The sequence below is a fragment of the Saccopteryx bilineata genome, chromosome 6 (assembly GCF_036850765.1).
Source record: "Saccopteryx bilineata isolate mSacBil1 chromosome 6, mSacBil1_pri_phased_curated, whole genome shotgun sequence".
NCBI classification, from domain to species: Eukaryota; Metazoa; Chordata; class Mammalia; order Chiroptera; family Emballonuridae; genus Saccopteryx; species Saccopteryx bilineata.
The window spans coordinates 50,785,225-50,809,098 of record NC_089495.1 but is presented as its reverse complement, the minus strand read 5'-3'; the positions used below and the strand labels follow the sequence as shown (position 1 = coordinate 50,809,098).

General features: G+C 44.3%; 1 protein-coding gene across 2 annotated transcripts in view; it reads right to left on the bottom strand.

Moving 5' to 3' along the window:
• The window catches only part of STK24 (serine/threonine kinase 24), a 170,538-nt gene that overhangs the window by 3,813 nt on the left and 142,851 nt on the right, over positions 1-23,874 (bottom strand). For both annotated transcript variants that reach the window (XM_066238051.1, XM_066238052.1), the window contains exons 4-10: positions 18,504-18,612; positions 18,078-18,235; positions 9,697-9,882; positions 6,922-7,067; positions 6,501-6,630; positions 4,622-4,690; positions 2,230-2,366 (exon numbers count right to left, since the gene is read on the bottom strand). In XM_066238051.1, the coding sequence (XP_066094148.1) occupies positions 2,230-2,366; positions 4,622-4,690; positions 6,501-6,630; positions 6,922-7,067; positions 9,697-9,882; positions 18,078-18,235; positions 18,504-18,612 (935 nt within the window). The remainder of the gene's footprint in view (positions 1-2,229; positions 2,367-4,621; positions 4,691-6,500; positions 6,631-6,921; positions 7,068-9,696; positions 9,883-18,077; positions 18,236-18,503; positions 18,613-23,874) is intronic.

Sequence of the window (23,874 nt, the reverse complement as noted above, 5' to 3'; positions counted from 1 at the left end):
TCTGTGGTCTGGCACATTCAGGTGCGGGACACGGAGAACATGGGGAACCCACAAGGAGACAATGGCCAGTCCCAGCCAAGGCCTGCAGGGAGCAGGTGAGGACCCCAGGAGCAGGGCCCGCTGATGGCTGAGGAGGAGAAAGGGCTCACATATCACAAAGGAAAGAAAAATAAGAGAGAATGGTCTGGAGAAAAAAGAAAGAATGCTGACTCAGTAAGTCTAACACATCACCAGCAAGTGCAAATTCACACAGCCTGACAGCGGGCAGTTTATACTTGCATTATGTATGGCTGCTGAGCACCTGTAATGTGACCAGTGCACATTTAGATGTGCTGTGAAATGTACGACACACACCGCCAAGACTTAGTACTAAAATGAATGTAAATACCTCACTAATAACTGTTCAGATTGATTACATGTTAAAATAAGATTCTGGATACAGTGGGTTAAAAAAACATATTAAAACTAATTTCACTTGCTCCCATTTTTTAGTGTGGCTACTAGAAAACTTAAAATTCTATGCATGGCTCACATTATCTTTCTATTGGACAGCACTGGTACGGATTAACTCACATGAGCAGCTAAAGAAAGGGGACCAGAGAGGCAGACCAATGAATACACAAGGGCCACAGCATCTGAGCCCTGGAGCTGCAGGGACACTGAGCCACATATACAAATCACTGCTAACGATTCCAGGCAATCTGGGCCAATGAGGAAAGTATCGGTCCTAAAAGTGACACTACAAAAGCAGAAAACAAAACAAGATGACAATGCCACTGGTTTCTGGTTTAGTTCCAGTCGTTTGAGATTTAAAAGCTTTTTTAAATGAGAAATAAATGTCACTAAAATGAAGTGTCAAGTGATAGAAAGTTTCTTTGAGAAATTAGAAAAATGAACCATTATTAAGCAATAGGAGAAAAGCCTATGTGATGATAAAACATTCAATGACTATTATAACAAAGCTATATTAGACATTAACAGCACACACACAATGGATAGAGATACACAAACATGGTAACAACAGTGTTTGAGTGAGGATATGGTGACTTCTTTATTCTGATTTTATTTCTTTAATTAGTATCAAAAGGGGCGATGGGGTGGGGGAACGATTTTACCTACTGCCTCAAAATTGAAGGCAGCCAAGAAAAACACTCTATTCTCTCGCCTATACTTTAGAGCAAGTTAGAAAGTTGGGATGTCTTTCACGAAATAACCTAAGAGTTCAGGAGAATACACCTGAAGGATCAGAATTAAGATTTTCTCTTAATGTACTGTTTAAAGGGACTCTCCACAGGATATCAGGAAGCTCCTTCAATCATCACTTCTAAGAAGTGGCAAACCACACCTACCCTAAGCATCCTTATGTACTATTAAGTTCACACCTCAGAGTGGATCTGAAATGGTCCTAATTCTCACTAGGGCTGAGCCATCATTTAGAAGGGGCTCAATAGCCTGGACAATTAATTCACTGGAAGGTGAATTTCAAAGCAATGACATGCATCGTGCTTCGGGAGTGTAGGTCTGGGGATGTGGAGGACAAATCGAACCACAGAGCTACTGGGCGGCATACCTCCATTTTTTTTTAAATACCCCCAAATGACTGTACTTGTGCTGGGGTGGCATTCAGAGTGACCTCCTGCACAAACTCCTTGTTCTGGAAAAGTGGGCAGGGAGACCTAGATCATTAGTCTCCACTCCTCACAGTCAAGGCCACCAGTGGGGACAAGGAGCAGCCAGCAGGTGGGTGCAGACAGAGTACATACCATCACAACAGGGCTTCAGGACAAGGGCAGAGTCAGAACTGGCAGGGCCACCCAAGGAAATGAACAGACTCACATCTACTCTCACTGAATTCACTAAGCCCACCTTCTAGACTTTTTGGACATTTTACTTTAAAAGCACAAAACCAAATGGACAATTGCTAACATTTGGTTAAAGACTATGTCATTAGCTGCATCTTTAGACAGACAGATATTTCAAAGTCATTTGGTAATCATGTGGCACAAAGTTCTATGGTTCCTCCCAGTCGTTTCCAGATTCAAACCATTCATTCATACTGATTTCTGTAATTCAGAACAAGACGGAACTGACTAGGAACAAAGTGCCAAAGTGACAAACGGAGGACAGAAGGGCAGTCCATTTGAAGGTGTTCCCACGCCCAGCCTACAAAAAGCCACAGGACAAACACGGTGTGGCCTCCGAGGGGCGCTCATCCCTGGAGGCAGTTACCTCTGGAGCCGCTGAACAAGCTGGGCCACCATGGTGTCCGAGATTCCGGGGCATGCCTCTTCGGCCAGGTAGATGGCCCCTCGCAGCTCTTCTATGGACCCCATGTTACCTCCACACGCCTGGCTCTTCTCCTTCAACTTACAAGACACAAATGTGAACAGCATGACCCACCTGAGCACAGGAGCCAAGGAGCATCTACTGGGAGGGTAACACAGCGTGCGGACCATAAAAGCCCCAGCCACAGGGGGCTCCGCAGCGGCTCCCGCCCAGCCACCGGCTCGCTTCCCATCCCATTCAATGGACAGCTTTCTGAATGCTAAGAACATGATGTACACAGAAAGGTCATTAGTTAGGCCTAAGTCACTGCCTTCACTAGGGTGAACAGACAACCAGCTCCCTGTGAACCCTTTTAAAACCTGATATGGCAGTCTGTCCCCCATTTTCTTTTTCCATTTCAATCTACTCTTATACCAGAAAAGCAATTTCAAAACTATTCAGCACTGGTTTCCACACTGAACCTACAATGTGAGCTCTCTAAAGCTTACTAAATGTTAATACAGTAGTTTAGTTTTTAAATGCCAACAGACTGTCTTTTGGTCCTCTTTTCTCAAAATATTCTATTTCCCCAAATCCTAGGCTCGGCAATGTCCCTCCTGGCACCTCTCCCCCATGAGAAAGCATTCGAGTCTTCAGGCACGCCCAACTTTAAGGGCAACTCAGTCTCTTTCTGGAATGCGACCAAACATACAAGGCCAAGGGGAGCTGCTCAGGTCAGGGTGCAGCCACACACAGGACGGCAGCCTCTCTGAGCAGGTCCCTGTCGGCAGCGGCCCAGAAAGAAACGTGCTGTCTCCTCAGGGCTCTCCTCCTCCACTTCATCTTTAAGAAATCATTCACAAAACAGCTTTGGCTCTTCAAGCTATTGTGAACACATGCTATTATTCCCAGCAGCAGCCTCGGTCTAGAAATAATGGGTCCTCCCTCTCCCTGCTAAAGGGATATACAGAACAGGTGGAACAGCCTGGCCTAGGAGTTTACCTTTGGGTTAGCTGGGAATATATATGGGGGGGGGGGGGTAATCAATAGATAGATAGATATGATTACATCTAGGATTAATTCACTAATTCTAAGTAATGACTCAGAATAGTTTCTTCATGTGCCAAATATCAAACGGCTTCAGACAAATGAAAAAAATATATGCCATGTTCCCTAGCTGCCGAATCAAACCCCGTGAGATGGCAATGACAGGGTCGCAGGACAAAGGAAGCACCTGGAAAGCCTGAAGGGCCAACCTTCCAAACAACAAAAAGACCAAACTGGGGTCTTCTGGGCATCCTAAGAAGAGCACAGGTACCTGAAGAAAAGGGACAGAGCCAGAGACCAGCACAGGACCTCTACCTGCCCTGTGCCACTGAGTCTCATCGTGTGTGCAGTCCCAACCCTGCAGCTTCAGGCGGACCCAGTCTGCCAGGCCAGAAGGAGGGCCTGAGGCCAGCGTGTGGAGGCAGCTGTGGGCTGGGAGAGGAACGGGAGCCTGGAGGGGGCTGGGAGAGGGAACAGGCTGGAGGCCGGCCTGGAGCACCCTGGCCGGGCCACGGTCAGGGCCCTATGTAACCGAGGTGCAGGCTAGGGGCACTGCCTTCGCACCTCAGTGGTGAGGGCCTGCAGTTACAGCTCCCTGGAGAGAACTGAATCGCCACACAAACACAAGTTACCAACTGTTGTGGCTCATTCTTAATTATCTTAATTGTCCACCTGAGTCAGGAAGAAACAAGAAAAAAGAAAAGGTATTTCCAACTTTTTTCTAATCAGATACTAATAAGATTAAGAGTCTTCATTCTCACAAAATTTATTCTTAAAACATCTTGAAGCGCAGTATGGCACGCAGATGTCTGCCCCTCCCTGAGAAGGCCCAGGGCGACGGCCCAGGATGGGGAACTGACGTGGCTGCTCCTGGGAAATGAACGGTGGCCCTGCAGGGCACGGGGCCTCCTCTGGGCACTGAGCAGGATCACGGTTCATCTGGGCTCATGGGAAACATGAGGACTCTGGAGAATCTGTGTCCCCTTTAGAAGATCTACTTTTCACACTGCCGTAAATTTGTCTGCGGCAGACAGATCAGCCTGTAACCAAAATACTTTCTGATGAAAGCAGCACAACTGAAGTTAAAATGCACCTTGGTGACCTGTGGACTTAGGCTGGATGGCTCATGCCCTGTCTGTACAGTCTGGCAGTAAGAGCGCCACTTCCCCGGGCTGCTGGGATTCCAGCAGCCTCCCTCCCAGGAGCACAAGGCACTCTCTGCTGGTTCTAGCCTCCCACATCGACTGCCCTGCGCTGCAGTCCTTCCGCCAACCTTCACCTCCCCACAAAAGTCAACTGGGCGTCTTACCTCTGCAAACAGCGGAGAAATAATTGTAGATAAACACTGAGAGAAAGGCCTCTTTTGGATGTCTTTCATCTTGGGGAAGAAAAAAAAGTAATTAGAAATATCTGACATTCACATTTGCAAAAATTCAATAAACCTCGACTAGGTGCTAAGTACAATGTCTGCAATGTTCTCTGTTTTCTCTGAATAGGACTGTCTTGCTGTCCTTCACTGGACAGCAAAGCTTCATTAGCAGGGACAGGCAAAGCCCTGGCAGCAGGAGAAACCAGTGCCCAGACCCCATGTGGAAAGGTACTGAGGTCCAGGAGTGGCCGTTTGTGTGGACGCAGGATGCTGAACCACACCGTGGTGCCCTCTCTGCAGGGGCTTTGCTAAGGAACCCTAGAAGTGGAGGTCAGATGGGAGCTGGCTGCCGCAGGGGGCTGGCACAGGACAGTAGCCCATATTTTACTTTTGCACCTTCTATCTGAACACATAATGACTCCTATCCATTTATCAAAGTAGGATTTATAAGACCACCAGGGGACAGCCACTGGTCCACACTGCCTGAGAGAAACCACATAACTGTGCTGACCTAAAAAGAAAGCTTTCCATAAACTTGAAACAGGCAATAAAATCAAAATAAAGTTTTATATAAGTACCAAAAGCAATACACTTGTTTTTAAGATCTTTTGTCCTTTTTTTTCAATTAAGAGTTGACATTCAATATTATTTTACATTAGTTTCAGGTGTACAGCCTTGTGACTAGACATTTATGTAACTTACGACGAGACCCCCACCGCTCCATAAACTTAGCACCCACCTGACACCATTGAGTTATCACAGGATTATTGAGTGTGTTCCCCACGCTGTACTGTGGATCCCATGACTACTCTCTACCTACCGATCTGTGCTTCTCAATCCCTTCGCCTTATCACCCAGCCCCCACCCCTCCTTCTATCTAGCACCCATCAGTTTGTTCAATGTGTTTGTTTCTCTTTTGTTCATTTTTGCTTTTTAGATGCCACATCTAAGTAAAATCACATGGTATTTGTCTTTCTCTGTCTACCTTCCAGGTCTGTCCCATGTTGTCACAAATGGTAAGATTTCACTCATTGTTTCGGCCGAGTCATACTAGTTCATTGTATAATTGCACCACATCTTTATCCATCTGTTTACTGAAGGGCTCCTGGGCTGCTTTCAATCTTGGCTACTATAAATAATGCTGCAATGAACACAGGGGCGCATATAACCTTTCAAATTAGTGTTTCGGATTTCTCTGGATAAATACCCAGAAGTGGAATTGCTGGGTCATAAGGCAGATCCATTTTCATTTTCTGAAGAACCTCCATACTGTTCTCCACAGTGACTGCACCAATGTGTATTCCCAACAACAGTGCAGGAGGGTCCCCTTATCTCCAGCCTCCTCAACACTTTTGTTACTTACTGATTAAGCCATTCTATCAAGTGTGAGGTGATACCTCATTGTGGTTTTAGTGATTTTAAATGTAACTTAATCTCAAAATTCTAGTATCTTATATGAATAACCCTATATGCAAAACAAGCATAGTCTTGTCAAGAGAGCCAGAAAGTCATTTCATATTAGAAACCTCACCCCCCTGCTCCTCAGACCCCAGGACTCCCACTGTATGTTCGAGCGCCAGGAAATGCTGAACACACAGGGCAGCAGGCCTACAGAGAGCAGAATTAGCACTGTAAGTCTGACTTTCTGAGTAATCAGACAGAACAAAATCTCTTGCTCTGTCAATTCACTAACAGCAAAATTCCAAAATAGGCGGCCATGAGACCGCCTAACCCACTAACACAGGGCTGCACAGAAAAGTGACTGAAAATGCTGCCAATCGATGACAAGTGTTAGTCACTCTAGTACGAGCAAAAGCACCTTATTTCTTTCTAAATCCGATGGCTGAAGAGCTCCATTCTCAAGATTCTTCGGATCCTTCTCTCGGATCGTGAAGATCCAGTCCCCAGAGTCACTGCCTCCGGATGCTTGGCCGTCTGTGTCCGTTTCCCTTAACACAGAAACCCAGAACGCCATGAGTGACTGACTGCAGGGCTAAGCCTTCATGGAAGAGACCCACTTGTGGCGAAAGACAAGAAAGGGACTGGGAAAGGAAGGGGGGAAATGGAAGGGGCAAAAGGAGTAAAGGAGGGGAGGAGAGGGGACGGAAGGGGAGGGGCCCAAAGCCCACCCCAAATAAGCGACTAGAACAAACGAGTCCACTGTGGAGCTCAGGCACAGAGCAGGCAGGGACACACCCTGGCTCACACACACTTGTGCAACTCAGGCAAGGCAGACATACGTGTCAGAATCTTCAGAGCTGGAGTCTTCGTGGCTCTGTTCGGCCTTCCACCTCTTGTACCTGTCGATGAGCTCAGTCAAGTAGGATGTTTTCTTTGCATTGCGTATAATAAACTTGTGCTTCAATAACTCCTTAGCAGTGGGCCTCTGGAAAACAAATCACCGAAGAAAACAGAAAAAGCATGAGACAAAGTCCCTACATTCTATTTGATTCTAACCCAAAGGTCAGACTTCTGACTCATAATGTCAAATGACATTATTAAATCTAAAGATCAAGTTCTACTTCAAAGTATTTTCTCCTAAGGCCTATTCAAATAATAGACGTTCAGCGCCTGTGGGAGGGGCTCTGTGTATAGTGTAGACACTTAAGTGTCCACTGTTAAATTCTCAGAAAACCATCTAATAAAGGCAAAAGAACTTCCCCCAGAAAAAAGCATTTACCTAGAAAACGCTTCAAAGAGTTTCAAAGAGGTCATTTGAAAGAGTTAGAATACGCCTTCTAATTTTTATAAAACATTTTATTATTGCAGGTGGTGGCAAGAGAGAAAACATGCTTTGTACTAACTACCTTGTTAACTTTCTATATTAATATTTGGTTCCACCCCCCAAAATAAGAAAAATGTTCATCTGGATTCATCTAGAAGAAACTAGAAAGGAATAGGAGATATCCTTTTTCTTGGCTGCTGAAAGAGTACTTGAGTTCTTAATTATCCAGCTCTCCCAATTTAGAAATACTGGTTTCCCAGGTCTGCCTCTTTCCTCGTGACAGGAGTGAGGACTTCATCCAGGGGCTCGGGATGGCCACAGCCAAACAGCGTGCTTCAAACCTGGCCAACTGCTGTGCCCTTTGAGATTGGCAAAACCAGTTACAAGGAGCACACTTCCCAAGGAACACTAGTGAAGCCCAAACTGGAGCAGCCCATGGGAACACACAAACAGCATGAGTTAGACCAGGGGTCCCCAAACTACGGCCCGCGGGCCGCATGAGGCCCCTGCCGCACTTCTGGAAGGAGCACCTCTTTCATTGGTGGTCAGTGAGAGGAGCATAGTTCCCATTGAAATACTGGTCAGTTTGTTGATTTAAATTTACTTGTTCTTTATTTTAAATATTGTATTTGTTCCCGTTTTGTTTTTTTACTTTAAATAAAGATATGTGCAGTGTGCATAGGGATTTGTTCATAGTATTTTTTATAGTCTGGCCCTCCAACGGTCTGGGGGACAGTGAACTGGCCCCCTGTGTAAAAAGTTTGGGGACCCCTGAGTTAGACTAAGCACCCACTTCCTCCAAATTACTGAAGCTTTATTAACAAGAGCCCAGCATATTTCTCAAATTCAAGCTTGTGAATATTTCTCACTCTGTCCAGAGACTGTGAAACTCCAAGTCCCGCAGAAGTACTCACACTCTCAGCTTCTCCTCCTCCTCTCAGTGTGTTTGGGCTCAAGGTAGGGGTGGAAATGTGTATGCTGGGCGAGTCAGCCAATACCAGAGTATTATTTGTAATAAGAAGGTGGGTCTATCTTCTTGGGTACTAGTCCTTTGTGTCTACAGGTCAACGTCATGACAGAAAGTTCAGCGCGTAGGGCCATCCAGAACCACGGCTCACACCACCGCTGCCTGGTGTGCTCCGCCTCCCCGAGGATCTCGGACTAGGCTGCACGCCCCACTGAATTCCTTTACCAAACCGGCACATTAGAAAACCATGGTGCTCGTATAGAGCTAATCACCCATTTTTCAGTAAGAGTTTATAAAGAGGGTTCAGCTAACTCTGCTGCAAAATTCATCAACAAAACAAGGATATATGGTGCTATACACAACACCAAAATACACAGATAACTTTTTTAAAATGTCCTAACTCAAGAGCGTCAGTCAACCTGGTGTGCAGAAGTCCCGGGTTCAATTCCCAGCCAGGGCACACAGGAGAAGCACCCATCTGCTTCTCCACCCCTCCCCCTCTCCTTCCTCTCTGTCTCTCTCTTCCCCTCCCGCAGCCAAGGCTCCAGTGGAGCAAAGATGGCCTGGGTGCTGGGGATGGCTCCATGGCCTCTGCCTCAGGCGCTAGACTGGCTCTGGTCACGACAGAGCGACGCCCCGGATGGGTAGAGCATAGCCCCCTGGTGGGCGTGCCAGGTGGATGCCGGTCGGGCACATGTGGGAGTCTGACTGCCTCCCCATTTCCAGCTTCAGAAAAATACAAAAAAAAAATAAAATAAAATAAAGTAAAATGTCCTAATTCAGAGAGAAAATGTGGCTAAAGCTATGTAGTCATTACTATTACCCGCTCTGCCAGGGTCAAACATGAAGAAGAAGGGGAAGGGGAGCAAAGTGGGTGGTCCACTTATGTTTTATTTTCCTTTTCCTTCCTGACACATGCCCCAAAAAAGCCCCTGAAAACTTTAAAAAATATTTATTCATTATTTTTAAGGCCAGAATTTGTAATTACTAAAAACAGCTTAATAGTTTATAGCCTAACCTTCCCATATAAATATTAAAAACTTATGACTACACATAATGAGAATAGTCTTCAAGCTCAATGAGGCATGAGACACTAAAAAATCTGGAAAAAGTACATTTTAATCCTTTAAAAATAAAATAACAATAAAAACAAATCTGTAATGCAACAAGATCAATCATACTCATTTAGAAAAAGAGGGGGGAAAATGAGACTGTGAAGACAGCTGACAAGAGCCTAACGAAATTCCAGTAAGATGTATGTAGACCAAGTCAGGACACACATGCTGAAGAAATGCCCGCCTGCCCTGTGTTCATGAAACTCACAAAGCTCGGCTCCTTATTCAAACAGGCCTCGACAAACTCCTTGAGGGGCTTGCTGTAGTTTCCTTCCAGCGTCGGGGGGTTGTTCTTTGGAATAAGGAATAAGACCTTCATGGGGTGCAACTCAGAGTGAGGTGGTTCCCCTTTTGCAAGCTCAATAGCTGTTATGCCCAGGGACCAGATGTCTGCCTGCAATAAAAAAAAATGGTCTTTAGAAACCCGCCAGGCAGGAGTAATTTCAAATAAAAATGCTTCTTAGCAAAAAAAAAATAAATCTCAATGTACTTTTAAAGGTTTTGAAAACATTATTTTCAACATTATTTTGATTTAATTTTAAACTAGGCAATGCACAGGAGAAAATTTACTATATAAAACTGTACTCAAGACAGCTTTTACAATCACTCCTCTTCCACTTGCTGTTGGAGGTGTTAACACATTCAATGTCAACTGAAGTCTGCACCAGTCGACTGGACAGGCAATCAGAAGTGAGCAGAGAAGGCAGATCTGGGACGCGGAGGTGTGTCTGCCAGTCAAGCAATGCTTAGAACTAATGTAATGCTCTCAGGTCAAGAATGGCCATACCGGCCTCAAAGACTGTAAGTTTAAATGCTAGCTCTACCACCAAAGTCTTGTTAAACAAAATGTCTATTCGATACACTTAGTTCCTCATCTGTAAAATGGAAATAATAACAAGCTGGTTGGGTAAGGTGCCTAATACAGCACCCAAAATTTAATTTTCAAACACACAAAGTGGAAAATACTTAATATAATGTACCCCCATACACCTAGCACATGAATTTAATAATCACTAACACCATACAAGTTTTATTATTCCCATAGTATATAGGGAAAAGGTAAAAAAAATTGCCGTGACATTTCCCCCACATACTTCACTGTCTATATAAGGACATTTTACTATAGTATATATCAGCATTTAAAATTAACAATAATTCCTTATCATGTAATAATTAAAATTTCTCAACTGTTCAAAACAAGTCTTTTCATGGTTGGCTTATTTAAATCAGGATCCAAACTAGGCCCTTGTATTGCAATGGACCGTTAGGTGGCCTAAGGCTCTTTCAACTACAGCAGTTCACTCCTCAGCAAAATGTGACTTATTCCGGAGTCCCTCCCCCACCCCCTTTAGGAAGAAGATGGTGCAAGCAAAGGAGAGTCCAGCACCCGTAGCAGTGGCGTGACTGCAGGACGTGAGTCACGTGCCAGGTACAAGGAGGGAGGATGACATACAAGAACAGAGGAAGCAAAAATGAGAGAGCACATGACTGTTGTAGAACAGCCCTTGACCCAACCGGTTCCCTTCTGAAGTTTGTGTGGTTCCCATCTGCCTGCCTACTCCAGCCCTCTTAACTTCACTAGAGCTGCTGCTGTTTGCAAGCTGTTCCTCGGCCTTAATCAGTCCCGGCCAGACAGAGGCAGGACCTCTGTTCCGATGACTTCTAATGGATGCACCTCCAGACCCCTCGGCCTTCCATTTCCCCTTAACCACACTCCCTAACAAGATGGCCCAGGCCAGTGGCGGTGTCTGCCGGTGCTGCCGGCAGAATCACGGACGTGCTGGTACACATTTCCCTCAGTGGTCCGAGGGCTTACTACTGGGCTCCAAGCCGGACAGTAAGCAGTAAGACAGCAGGGCTCTTGAGGACCTGGCACCTGCTTCCACCTGCCAGGATGGACCACTAAAGTCAACCAAGGAAACACCATTCCCAGCCCAACCTGTTACACATCTCTAAATCTTCAAAGAAGCACAGGTATCACTCACCTGCTTCCCCTGGGAAGGTTGGCAGCAGAGGCTTGTGAAGACAAAACCTGTGACAGAGTGTCACCCCAGCCTCTCAAAACCCTCTGAATCCTCCTCAATCATTAGGTGCCAGGTGCATAGCCCCTGACATCTTGGTGCCTTGGGTCGCCCCTCCCACCCTCCTGCTGGCTGAGTTCAGAGGTACCCTCTCTTCCCAGGACTTCTGTAGGGGCTCCTGAGTCTTTCCTAACTGCAGGCTCCTCTGCAGACGTCTAACATCCTCCTGACTGATGTGGAAACCTTGACTGGCATGAGAATAAATGGCAAGCAATTTGGCATCATATATCAAAAGCCATAAAAATATTCCAACTTGTTAAAACCAATTAATTCCACTTCTAGAAATCTATCCTAAATAAATACATTTTAGATTCAGAAAATGGCACATGCTGCCAAAAATATTCAATGGCAACATTCCTTACGCTAAACCTTAGAAGAATGATTAAATTTCTATGGCACATTAACTTATTAAAGTATCACATACTCAAAAACAATGACGCTGATAGGGAATCATAACTGTAATTGAGTTTGTCTATGACTGTTACCTAGGAAATATGACATCGGATTTAAGACACGTGTCTGGCTTTTAAAATATAAGTTACAGGGGGGAAGAGCAGTCCTTTCCAAAGCAATTAAAATTCAAGTATAAGAAGAGACTCATTTTATTGCCATGAAAGACATGAAATTAGGTATTAAAAGAAAACAGCGGGTCCTGGCTGGTTGGCTCAGCGGTAGAGCATTGGTCTGGTGTGTGGAAGTCCTGGGTTCGATTCCTGGCCAGGGCACACAGGAGAGGCGTCCATCTGCTTCTCCACCCTTCCCCCTCTCCTTCCTCTCTATCTCTCTCTTCTCCTGCAGCCAGGGCTCCACTGGAACAAGGTTGGCACAGGAACTGAGGATGGCTCCATGGTCTCTGCCTCCAGCACTAAAATGGCTCCAGTTGCAACAGCCCAGATAGGCAGAGCATCATCCCCTGGTGGGCATGCTGGATGGATCCCAGTCGGACACATACAGGAGTCTGACTGCCTCCCTGCTTCTAACTTCAGAAAAATACAAAAAAAACCCAAAAACCAATGGTTTTCCATATTAATTCAATTCAAAACCTGTGAGGGGTTACAACTTTTTACTACAGATATTTGTGAACAATTTCTTTCCTATGTGGATAGTTCATGAGCCTAAGTGACAAAACACAGAAATACTTGTAGGCCCTGGCCGGATGGCTCAATGGTAGAGTGTCAGCCTGGTGTGTGAATGTCCTGTGTTCAATACCTGGTCAGGGAACTCAGGAGAAATGACCATCTACTTCTCCACCTCTCCTGCTCCCCCTCCCATCTCTGTCTCTGTCTCTTTCTCTCCTGCAGCCATGGCTCGATCGGTTAGGTTTAAGCACATCAGCCCTAGGTGCTAAGGATGGCTCCGTGGAGCCTCCACTTCTGGCATTAAAAAATAGCTAGGCTGCGAGCATGGCCCCAGATGGGCAGAGCATCAGCCCTAGACAGGGGTTGCCAGGTGGATCCTGATAGGGATGCATGTGGGAGTCTTTCTATCTCCCCTACTCTTACTTGGAAAAGAAAAAGTATATATTTTTAAATTTTTTTATTTATTTATTTTAGAGAGGAGAGAGAATGAGAGAGAGAGAGAGAGAGAGAGAGAGAGAGAGAGAGAGAGAGAGAGAGAAAGAGAAGGGAGAGGAGCAGGAAGCATCAACTCCCATATGTGCCTTGACCAGGCAAGTGCAGGGTTTTGAACCGATGACCTCAGCATTCCAGGTCAATGCTTTATCCACTGCGCCACCACAGGTCAGGCCAAAAAAATTTTTTAATAAATTAAAAATATATACATTTGTTTCTGATGAGCAAGGATGCTTTCTCAAGAGGGCTGAGGGCTGAATGGGGTGCTACTATTACACAACATTCTAAATCTTTTCAATACCAATTTTTGCAATCTTTAAGCATAGGTAAGCCGGCTACAAATTTGCAGAAAATACAATTTAAATGGTATAAAAAATTATGCATAGGAAATAGTCTATAAGGAAGCACAGTCAACTCTAATTAAGAGGAAGAGAGGAAAGAACCATGGAGAATCCCAAATCACAGTTATAACCAGTCAAAACATAGCCCCAAATGGATTTAATATTAACTATTTACTTAATTAGATGCAAGACTCAGAACACATTTATAAGTAGCATCTGGAGTATAAAAATCATTTGTACTACCCAGCAATTATATGGCTGATTCGAAAAGGTGGGAACTACTACTACACGCTAAAATGAAGCCTGCTGTTGGATGCTGTTCCCACTCACATCCTGCCCCCACCTCCAGGCTCACTGCAGCAGGGACTGGTGAGTCGACCCAGACCCTGAAAAGGGACCAGGCGAGGCTGTGGGCTCAGCATCAGAACGGGGAGGGCTGGGCTGCACTGCAGTGGACAGGGCTACCTGCAGATTCCAGCAACAACAGACCAATACCACAGTGTTTTCACTCATCTTGAACAATTTTCCCCCCATCAATACATTGGCTATTTCCATTTTTCGCCGTGTTTAGATTACTAATAGTTGCTTCAGAGATGACAAGACACCAAAATAATTTAACTTGTCCTTGGGTGGCAGGTCTACAGATGGTTTTCATCTCATTTTTTTCTGTATTTTCCAGATTAAAGAGCATGTACTACTTTTTGAGGCCAAAACCCGGAAGTGTTATTTACAAGAGAATACTGACACCAGCCTCTCAGTGTCTACAGGATGCTGTCTCACTTAACAGGCAAGCCACTTTCTCTGGTCTCATCTTCTACCACATTCTTTACCACAATGTACAATCCAAATCTAAATGTCCCTCCCTTCCCACACAGACTTGGTCCAAACAACCTTTCCTTATTTCTGAGGGGCTGAAAAGCCGCTGTGGACTCCCTGCCCAGCTCATTCTGCTGTCCTTCACTCTCCTGCACACCCACTGACCCTATGAGAGCACCTGACACCCAGCACTGCAATTACTCACTGAAGACGTAAATTATTCAGCACAGCACTGGGTACAACTACAGTGAAGACTGAATGAATGAGTACAGAGAAAAGGACATGAAATGGGCACTCTTCATCCAAATCCAATCCATCTGCTGACATATCACCACAATAACCTCACAGCAAAGGGGGAAAGATGAAAGTTCTACAACCCAAGACCCTCTAGCACTGAGAGCAAAGCTTCCTTGTCAGAGAGCAGAGTTATCCTCCTGGCACCGCCTCCAGAGTATGGGGACTTCTTAAACCGAGCTACCCTAAATCACCTGAACAGTCACAATTATGGTCAAGGTTCTCCAGGTATATGGGCTATCCTGACTGAGGAATGCTGTGCTTAGGTTGAGAACGGAGACCGACAATAACGCCCTGGGCAAACACACTCAGAACACCTAAGCAGCCCAGACAACTGAGAAGGGGCCAAAGATACTGGTTTAAGAATTTACTGTGCTAAACAAGGTTCTAGACATACACATAAAACTAAGACATTCATTTAGTTCAATGAGATAAAGGTGCCAGTAAGGCAGATAAATCCTCCTTTCCCCAGCCCAACTTTCCTTTGCAAAGCAGTGCATGTACCCAAAGATGAAATGGACAGGAGCATGTGTTCATGATGAAGGTAAAAGAATCCTGCTACCCTATGGCTATTAAGGTCTTTATCTTTAATGCAGTAACCAGTGGGGAAAATGTCCAAAAGAGAATTGGAAAGAAGCCTAATTAAGTTTATCTATCAGAAGAGCAGAGTGACTACAATGGCTACAGTGCCCCTCAACGAACATAAACTGCCCCGTCAGGCCAGCCTTGCTGAGGGGAGGCCGTCACTGGACGGATATTCCATAAAGCAACCATGGGGAAAGGGCCTTTGTCAGACACTGCTCATAACAAGAGCTGCTAATCCAGAGCCATAACTAATGACTGTGTGCACGTACGTGGGCAATATCCCTTAGGTCCCAGCCTCTGGAATCCCCCTTCTGATAAGCCTCAGAAACACAGTAGCCTTATCTGCAATTTCCACACCTCTTGGGTCAACAAACCTGGAAAGCAAATTTCACATAAACATATTTTACACATGGTTTCCAGTAAAGAGTCATTGGAAAGTTTTTAAAATAAAAAAATGTTTAAAAAAAATAAAGAGTCACTGGGTCTGATCCAAGCAAATGAAAGATTTAGCTTTTGACAAAAGGAAAAGGTAAATAATTAAAGGTCAGGTGACAGTTTCTCAAGCTCTCAAAGGAAGTGTACATTCCCTGTGGGTCTGAGACAGCATCTTTTAATCTACCTAAAAAGAATAATGCAACATCTGATCAGATAAGAGCATCTTGATCTTGATAAGAACTGGGAGGGGAGCGTCCAGGGGAAAAAAGGTAGCAAAGCTATTTTTTTTTCAATTGATTTGAGAGAGAGAGAGAGAGAGAGAGAGAGAGAGAGAGAGAGAGAAGAGGGAGAGAAACAGAAACATCATTTTGTTCCAGTCTGTGTCCTGCTTGAGGAAGATGCTCTAACCAACTGAGCTATCCAGCCAGGGCTGGTGGCAAAGCTTTGTGATGCGGTAAAACCTCTGATGCTCAGAGGCTGCCTTTGGCAAACATCCAGAGACCCCATACTAGGGAGAAGAAAGGGGAGGGAAAAGGTCTAGGACAGCCAGGACAATTCCTGAAGAAAAACTGTGAAATAAATGGTGGATAATACTGAAAATGTAAGATCTGAATCCCGAGTCACATGTGCCACAGTTGATCAGCTTATTACCAGAAAGACAATAATCAGTGTGGTATAACTGAATGAGTTAAGAAATGTGAATTCTAGTCCCTATCAAAATATAAACCTATGAACTTTGATATATGAACCTCAGCTTAACAGAAAGAGAATAGAAGGAACATGTAAGTCCCTGCCAAGCCCTAAAATGAGATGTCTCCAGGGAAAGGGCAACCAGCAAAAGCGGCTGCAGAGATCAGAAGTAGCTATGGGGATATTAATCCATCCATCACACAAGGCAAAGCCCTCCCAAGCAACAAACACACTCAAGACTAGAGCTCCACTAGTGTGGGGGCTGAGAAAAAGCACCTGTGGGGGATGGGAATTCAATCAGAGATACAGATAGCAAGGTCTTTAGGTTTTTCAGTCTATACTAAAAGTTTAAGAAAGTTGAAAATGCAGGAAAAACTGGGTGAGAATAACATGTGACAGGTTGGGAAAAAGGAATTATAATTTTGTTTCACATTGGTTAAGAGCTTGGGAGACTAAGATCATAACTGGGAATTAAAAATAATGATAGGAAGAATGTGTAGCACAAAAAGCATTCTTCTTCCTAGATTCTGGTCTTATATTTTTGTGGGCTATTTCTCTTATGGGATCCTCTTTCTGTACTTGTCCCTTAAATATCATTCAGAGTTCTGTCCAAGACCCTCTCCCTTCACTCTCTACTCAGGTTTCAACTACCATCTGTACACAAACAATGTCCCTCTGTGGCCCACCCCCCACATGCCTCTAATGCCTCTACTGGGTGCCTCTTGCTTGCTCTCCATCTGGATCCTCTGTCCCTCTACACCAGGGGTAGTCAACCTTTTTATACCTATCACCCACTTTTGTACCTATGTTACTAGTAAAATTTTCTAACCACCCACCGGTTCCACAGTAACAGTGATTTATAAAGTAGGGAAGTAACTTTACTTTATAAAATTTATAAAGCAGAATTACAGCAAGTTAAAGCATATAATAATAATTACTTACCAAGTACTTTATGTCAGATTTTCGCTAAGTTTGGCAGAATAAATCTTATAAAACAACTTACTATAGTTAAATCTATCTTTTCATTTATACTTTGGCTGCTCTACTACCACCCACCATGAAAGCTGGAACACCCACTAGTGGGCAGTAGGGACCAGGTTCACTACCACTGTTCACCCACCTTCAAACACCCTTCTTTCCAGTGTTCACCACTACCAAGCACCAAGTAGACACTGTTTTAGCTAAAATACTCATTAACTGTAGACTAGATAAATAAGGAATATTGGGGGGGGGGGGGGTGACAAGAGACAGAAGGGGACAAACAAGACAGACAGTAAGGGAGAGAGATGAGAAGCATCAATTCTTTACTGTGGCTCCTTTGTCTCCTTAGTTATTCACTGACTGCTTTCTCACATGTGCCTTGAGGGGAAGGGGAGCTACAGCAGAGCGAGTGACCCCTTGCTCAAGCCAGCGACCTTTGGGCTCAAGCCAGCGACCTTTGGGCTCAAGTCCACTGGTTGGGGTCATGTCTATGATCCCACACTCAAGCCAGCAACCCCACACTCAAGCCAGTTGAGCCTACACTCAAGCTGGCGACCTCTGCATCCCAGTCCTCTGCTCTATCCACTAGGCCACCACCTGGTCAGGCAATAAAGTGTATTAAATGCTGCACCAGGAGACAGAGAAGAAACCTGTTTTTAATCAAAGTCCAAGAATGACCTTTATGACCTACTTCAAGGTTCCAGTCCTCACTCAACTGGAAAAGCCCTAAGGTGAAAATGCACAAGGGGAGAACTCTCCAGACCCAGCAAACATGAAGCACTGGTACTTACTTACCTTTGAGTCATAGGCTGACTGTTTAATGACTTCGGGTGCCATCCAGAATGGGGTACCCACAAAGGTATTTCTTTTTATCTGGGTGTCTGTCAGCTGGCCTGCCACTCCAAAATCGGCCAGCTTTACCTCTCCATGTTCAGAGAGCAGAACATTGGCAGCTGTAAAATAAAACCAATATGTTCTGTCCATTATAATTTAGGGAATGTGTACTTTCTCTCCCCAGCAAAATCACGTGATCAAAAGAGGCACCAACGGTATGCTTTTGGTTAGACAGCCCTCAAAGACACCCTGCCCCCAGGCACGCTGCAGGTCCTCTACAAGTGCGCACAGGACAGCTTCCCAAGAAGAGAAGCACAGTTCAGCTCTACAGCACACTCCTACCCACCACAGGTATTTCCAAGGAAGGAAAACAAGAGGTTTTCTTACCTTTAATGTCGCGATGAATTTTCTTCTCTGAATGCAAATAATCAAGTCCTTTCAGTATTTCTCTTAATATAGTAGCAATCTGTGTTTCATCTAAAGGGCCAGGTTCTAACTAATAAAAAAAAAGGGGGGGGGGTTTAAAGTTACTTATATGATTATAAGAAGTTTGAAATGATAAAAATTACCCACGTTAAATGGACAATAATTAAAATCTAAAATCTTTTTTACTCCAAAACAGACATTTTGTCAAGACAGTTAAAACCTACTTAAAGAGCCCTAAAATAAGAACAACGAACCAGAGAAAATGACTTTGCTGAATGAAGCAAAGCTGGCTAACAATTAACGTAGGACCAGTGAGAAAGCCCACAGTCCCCCTGCTGTAATCCCAAATTGAGCAATAAGCGACGTTAGTCCAGAAAAAATAGCCCAGAAATGCATAGTGCTTGCTGGGCTGAGTACAAAGCAGCTTGGCTCTGTCCTAACACATATAATGGTAAACAAAACAGAAGTGCCCCAAAGGAGAGAGCTGGGGGGCCCACTGGTCTCTGAGGCTCCCCCTGCACCAGAACTGTTTAAGTAAATTTCAAAACTTGGGGTAAGAGAGCTGAAAAAACACAATTCCTAGTGACTGGGATTTTGTGTTATAATATATATATGTTCCGTCCATTATAATTTAGGGAATGTGTACTTTCTCTCCCCAGCAAGATCACGTGATCAAAAGAGGCACCAACGGTATGCTTTTGGTTAGACAGCCCTCAAAGACACCCTGCCCCCAGGCACGCTGCAGGTCCTCTACAAGTGCACACAGGACAGCTTCCCGAGAAGAGAAGCACAGTTCAGCTCTACAGCACATTCCTACCCACCACAGGTATTTCCAAGGAAGGAAATACCTTCCTTGGAAATATATATGTTATATATATTTCCATATATATTATATGTTATATTACACATACACACACACACACACACAGTGTCTGTAAAGTCATGGTGTACTTTTGACGGGTCACAGGAAAGCAACAAAAGACGATAGAAATGTGAAATCTGCACCAAATAAAAGGAAAACTCTCCCAGTTTCATACCTATTCAGTGCAGTTTGATGTGGGCTCATGCACAGATATTTTTTTAGGGCTCCTTAGGTAGCTATCCCGTATAGCCTCTACAGACGCGTCACTCACTGATGGCCTACCAGAATGGGGTTTCTTCACCTAACTGCCGGTTTCCTTCAACTGCTTATCCCACGGAGTAATGTTATTCCTATGTAGTGGCACTTCGTTATAAACGCGCCAATATTCACATTGCACTTTGGTCACGGATTTGAATTTAGCAAGCCACAACACACTGAACTTTCCTCTGTACCGTCCACATCTCTACTGGCATTGCCATGGGCTGCTCCGCTGTATACAGTGTTGTTACCTCATCATCTGCGCATGCACACATGCTGTCACATCATCCTACAGAAACTGGAAGGGTTTTCCTTTTATTTGGTGCAGATTTCACATTTCTATCATCTTTTGTTGCTTTTCTGTGACCAGTCAAAAGTGCAACATGACTTTACAGACACACTGTATATGTTATATAATAAAAATGTTTATATTATCCCAAATGAGATAACAATTACTTCTGAAAACTTTTATCCTGAGAAACTTAAAGAAATTCATATTGACTCCTTTAATACTTCTAACTGCATAACGATGTAAGAAAGAAATATCAAGTACACATGCCCATTTTAAAAGGAAAAAATTAAGACAGGTTCTAAAGCTCTGATCAAATGGGCAGGTCCACCATCACTTGCAGAGCAGAGAATTCAACTACAACTAAATAATTACATAAATTACTTAGCAAAATAACAACACTCCCTAAAAAACTAATGGAACTGCCAGAGAGAGGGGCAAAATTCTGACACTAATTTTTCATCTGAATAATTAGTCCTCAGCATTACACTTTCAGCTTTGACAGTGAATGCCATCAAAATCCAAACTCACACTTTAGTCAATCGGAAGACACAATGCTATGACAGTCACTACGTTTTATTTTTTTTTAACTTTATTCCATTTTTAGAGAGGAGAGAGAGAGAGAAGGCAGGAGGAACAGGAAGCATCAACTCCCATGTGTGCCTTAACCAAGCAAGCCCAGGGTTTCAAACCGGCAACCTCAGCGTTCCAGGTTGACGCTTTATCCCACTGAGCCACCACAGATCAGGTGACATTCACTAAGTTTTAAAAAGAGAGATGTGCTTTAAACCAAAGGGCATATAAACTAAGACACTTCTTGTCAAGTTCTGGCTGACACACTTTCTTAGACAGTCCTACTTGTGCTGCGTGTCAGCACCCTTGCTGGGATGGTTTCAACGTAACAGTTGTTTATGGGGCCCAAGCCAGGGGCAATTGAGACACCTCTTTCTGCTTCACTACAGCCTGGAACTATACTTGTGCCTGAAATTGCTTCAGGTTCATCTCATGAGCCATGCCGCCTCTGCTCACTGGCCCAACCTAGTCTACACAAAAATCCCCCAAGTCTGGGAGAAAGGCAGGGCGCTTCTCCTTCTGAGTCGAAGGCTACCTCTCCTCACACATTGGCTCACTTGGTTCTCTGGCTTGTCTGGCAGTGGGGACACTCATGAGGGAGCAGCTGCTCCACTCCCTCCCTTCGGGACAGAAATGAGAGATTGTGCTGCTCATGATAGTGTTACTATACAGTATGTGTTCAGAGAAAGTCACAACTAGCCTGCTAGGAAGTACCACAAATTCTAATCAAGATACTATCCAAGAATTACCTCAGACTAAGGCAATAACTTGCACACTTCGTTCCACAAAACTGAACTGCTCCCAGTTATCTGACCAAGAGTCTTATTTTCAAAAAAAGACACATTAAAACTACTGCTCCAAAGAGCACAATCTGGAAACCCTGCCTGTCTAAGTAGAAATGTCAACAAGGAAAGACACTTGCCTCATAACCTAGGGGAAGACGGAGGCAGACAGAGGTGCTAGCGCCTTCGTCTCTCTCACAAGCCCAGAATGCAGAAGGGTAATCCAGTTGTTCAAAATCATCTCACGGAGCACAAGTTCCATTTCCTCCAGCACGTTTCTACCCAAGCAGATAATCTGTAACACTTGGTTAGACTTGGGCTTAACTTTAACCTCCCTTCTATTATCCAGTCACTGGTAAGAAACAGCAGAGCAGCTGGGAAAAACTAATTGAAATATCTTCCCCTGGATCATTGAGAACTGGCTCTCTGATTAATGTACGTATAGTGATGCCCTTTAAATCTGGCCTAAACACCACCCAGCAATGCTTTCTTCACCGCGAGGGTGGGCAGAGGTACTTTATTTACTTGGGGTGGGGTTGGGGGTGGAGGGTCAAGTGGATGTCCTTCTTGTGTCAGAGCTCACTACCAACGCATTTCGTTGCTCTCCACATCAAAAGGATCCTCACTAGTAGGTAAGATCAGGCTCAGCTGAGGTCTCAGAGTCATGTACCTGTATTAGCATTCTTCACCATTACCATTTCTAAGCAGTATAAACACAGTGGTCTCTATCATTAAGAGAACTGTGGAATCTTCAAATAATCTTTATGCTTCTTGTCTCTGGGTGACTTCTAATTCCCTTCCCCCAAGACTGTTCTCTCCTCCTTCTGCAATAGAGACTAGCCAGGCACATGCCCACCCAACAAGAGGCCACATACACCAGGCTCTGTAGCAGCAAGTTTGGCCCTGTGAATAAGTTCTCCCCAATGGAATACGAGCAAAAGTGACACATGCCTCTTTCCTGGTTTTGGCCTTGAAACCCTGGCAGCCAAAGGGATCAATCACTGAAGACCATGGAAAGTCATAGGTTACAGATGGAAGAGCCGCCCACCAGTGCAGGTACCCTAATGATCATGTGTACTAGAGCCCACTGACCCCCAGAGGTTAGGGAGAGAAATAAATTTCTATCTTGTGTGAGATAGGGGAGCCACAACAGCAACTCAGCCTAAACGTTAATGAATATGCCATCTCATTTTTTAAAAAACATACTGTGGATACATGTTTAAGTTTGTCAAACATTTCTACTTGGTATCATATTCTCATGTGACAATATTGGGTTTTTTTAATCTGTTATAAACAGAAGACCCTCTCATAATAATACTAATAGTTTTCAACATGCAAAAAATAATTCTTGTATCCCATTATTAAAGTGTGTTCTCTTCTCACAGAGTTGGGGATAGACCAACAGAAAAGAGACAAGAGATGAGAAAAGATACAGCAAAGTCAGAGGGAGAGAAAAAATAGCATGGGATCAGGGTAGGTCATAATGAGGTCCGAAGTCTAGTTCTACCTGCTAGCTGGAACACCTACCTAACCTCTAACAGCCTCCATTCCTTCATCAATGAACATGAGATGCTTCAAGACATCTAAAAAGGGATGCCTGGTTCTGGTCACCAGGGCCACTGATGTGTAAGGTAAATGGAAGTTTGCTGGGACTCTCATACCATACAGGACAAGGTGGAGCATTCTAGAATGCATTTCTTCCAAATGTAATGTGTAAATATTCCTAGTCTTCAATTCATAGCTCCAAAGAAAGTTACCACTAAATATAAATTACTGTAGCATTAGAATGAATAAATTTCCACATTTAGAGACTAGAATTGCTGCTCTGAAGGACTCAAGGCAAAAAAAAAAGAGTCTCCGTATATAACTTTATATGTGCCACAAATGAAGTTCACTTAATAGGAAATCTAATTATACAAAACGAGATTAATTTTCTACAGTCCTGTAGTATCTCCCAAAAGGCAAAAAATTAAATAAATAAATAAAAGTTCATTGTGTAATATGTGTATTTACAGAAGAGCAGCAAAGCAAGTCAATAGAGAACCAGACTCCTGCATGCGCCCTGACTGGATTCCACCCAGCAACCCCTGACTGGAGTAGATGCTCAAATCAATTAAGCTATCCTCAGCGCCTGAGGCCAATGCTTGGACCAGCCGAGCCACTGGCTATGAGAGGAGAAGAGAGACAGAGAAGGGGGAGTGGGAGGGAGAGAGAAGCAGATAGATGGTTACTTCTCTATGTGCCCTGACCAGGGATAGAACTTGGATGTCTAGATGCCAGGCCGACAATCTATCCACTGAGCTAACCAGCCAGGGCCCATATTAAATTTTTTTCTTGACATTTCTGTTACACAAAATTTTTTTAAGGGGATGGGACAGACAGATGGGAAGGAAGCGAGATGAGAAGAAGCATCAACTTGTAGTTGCAGCAGTTTCCTTGTTCACTGATTGTTTTCTCATGTGCCCTGACCAGGGAGAGGGGGAGAAACTTCCAGCTGATCCAGCGATCCCTTGCTCTAGCTAGAGACCTTTGGGCTCAAGCCAGTGACCATGGAGTCGTGTCTATAAT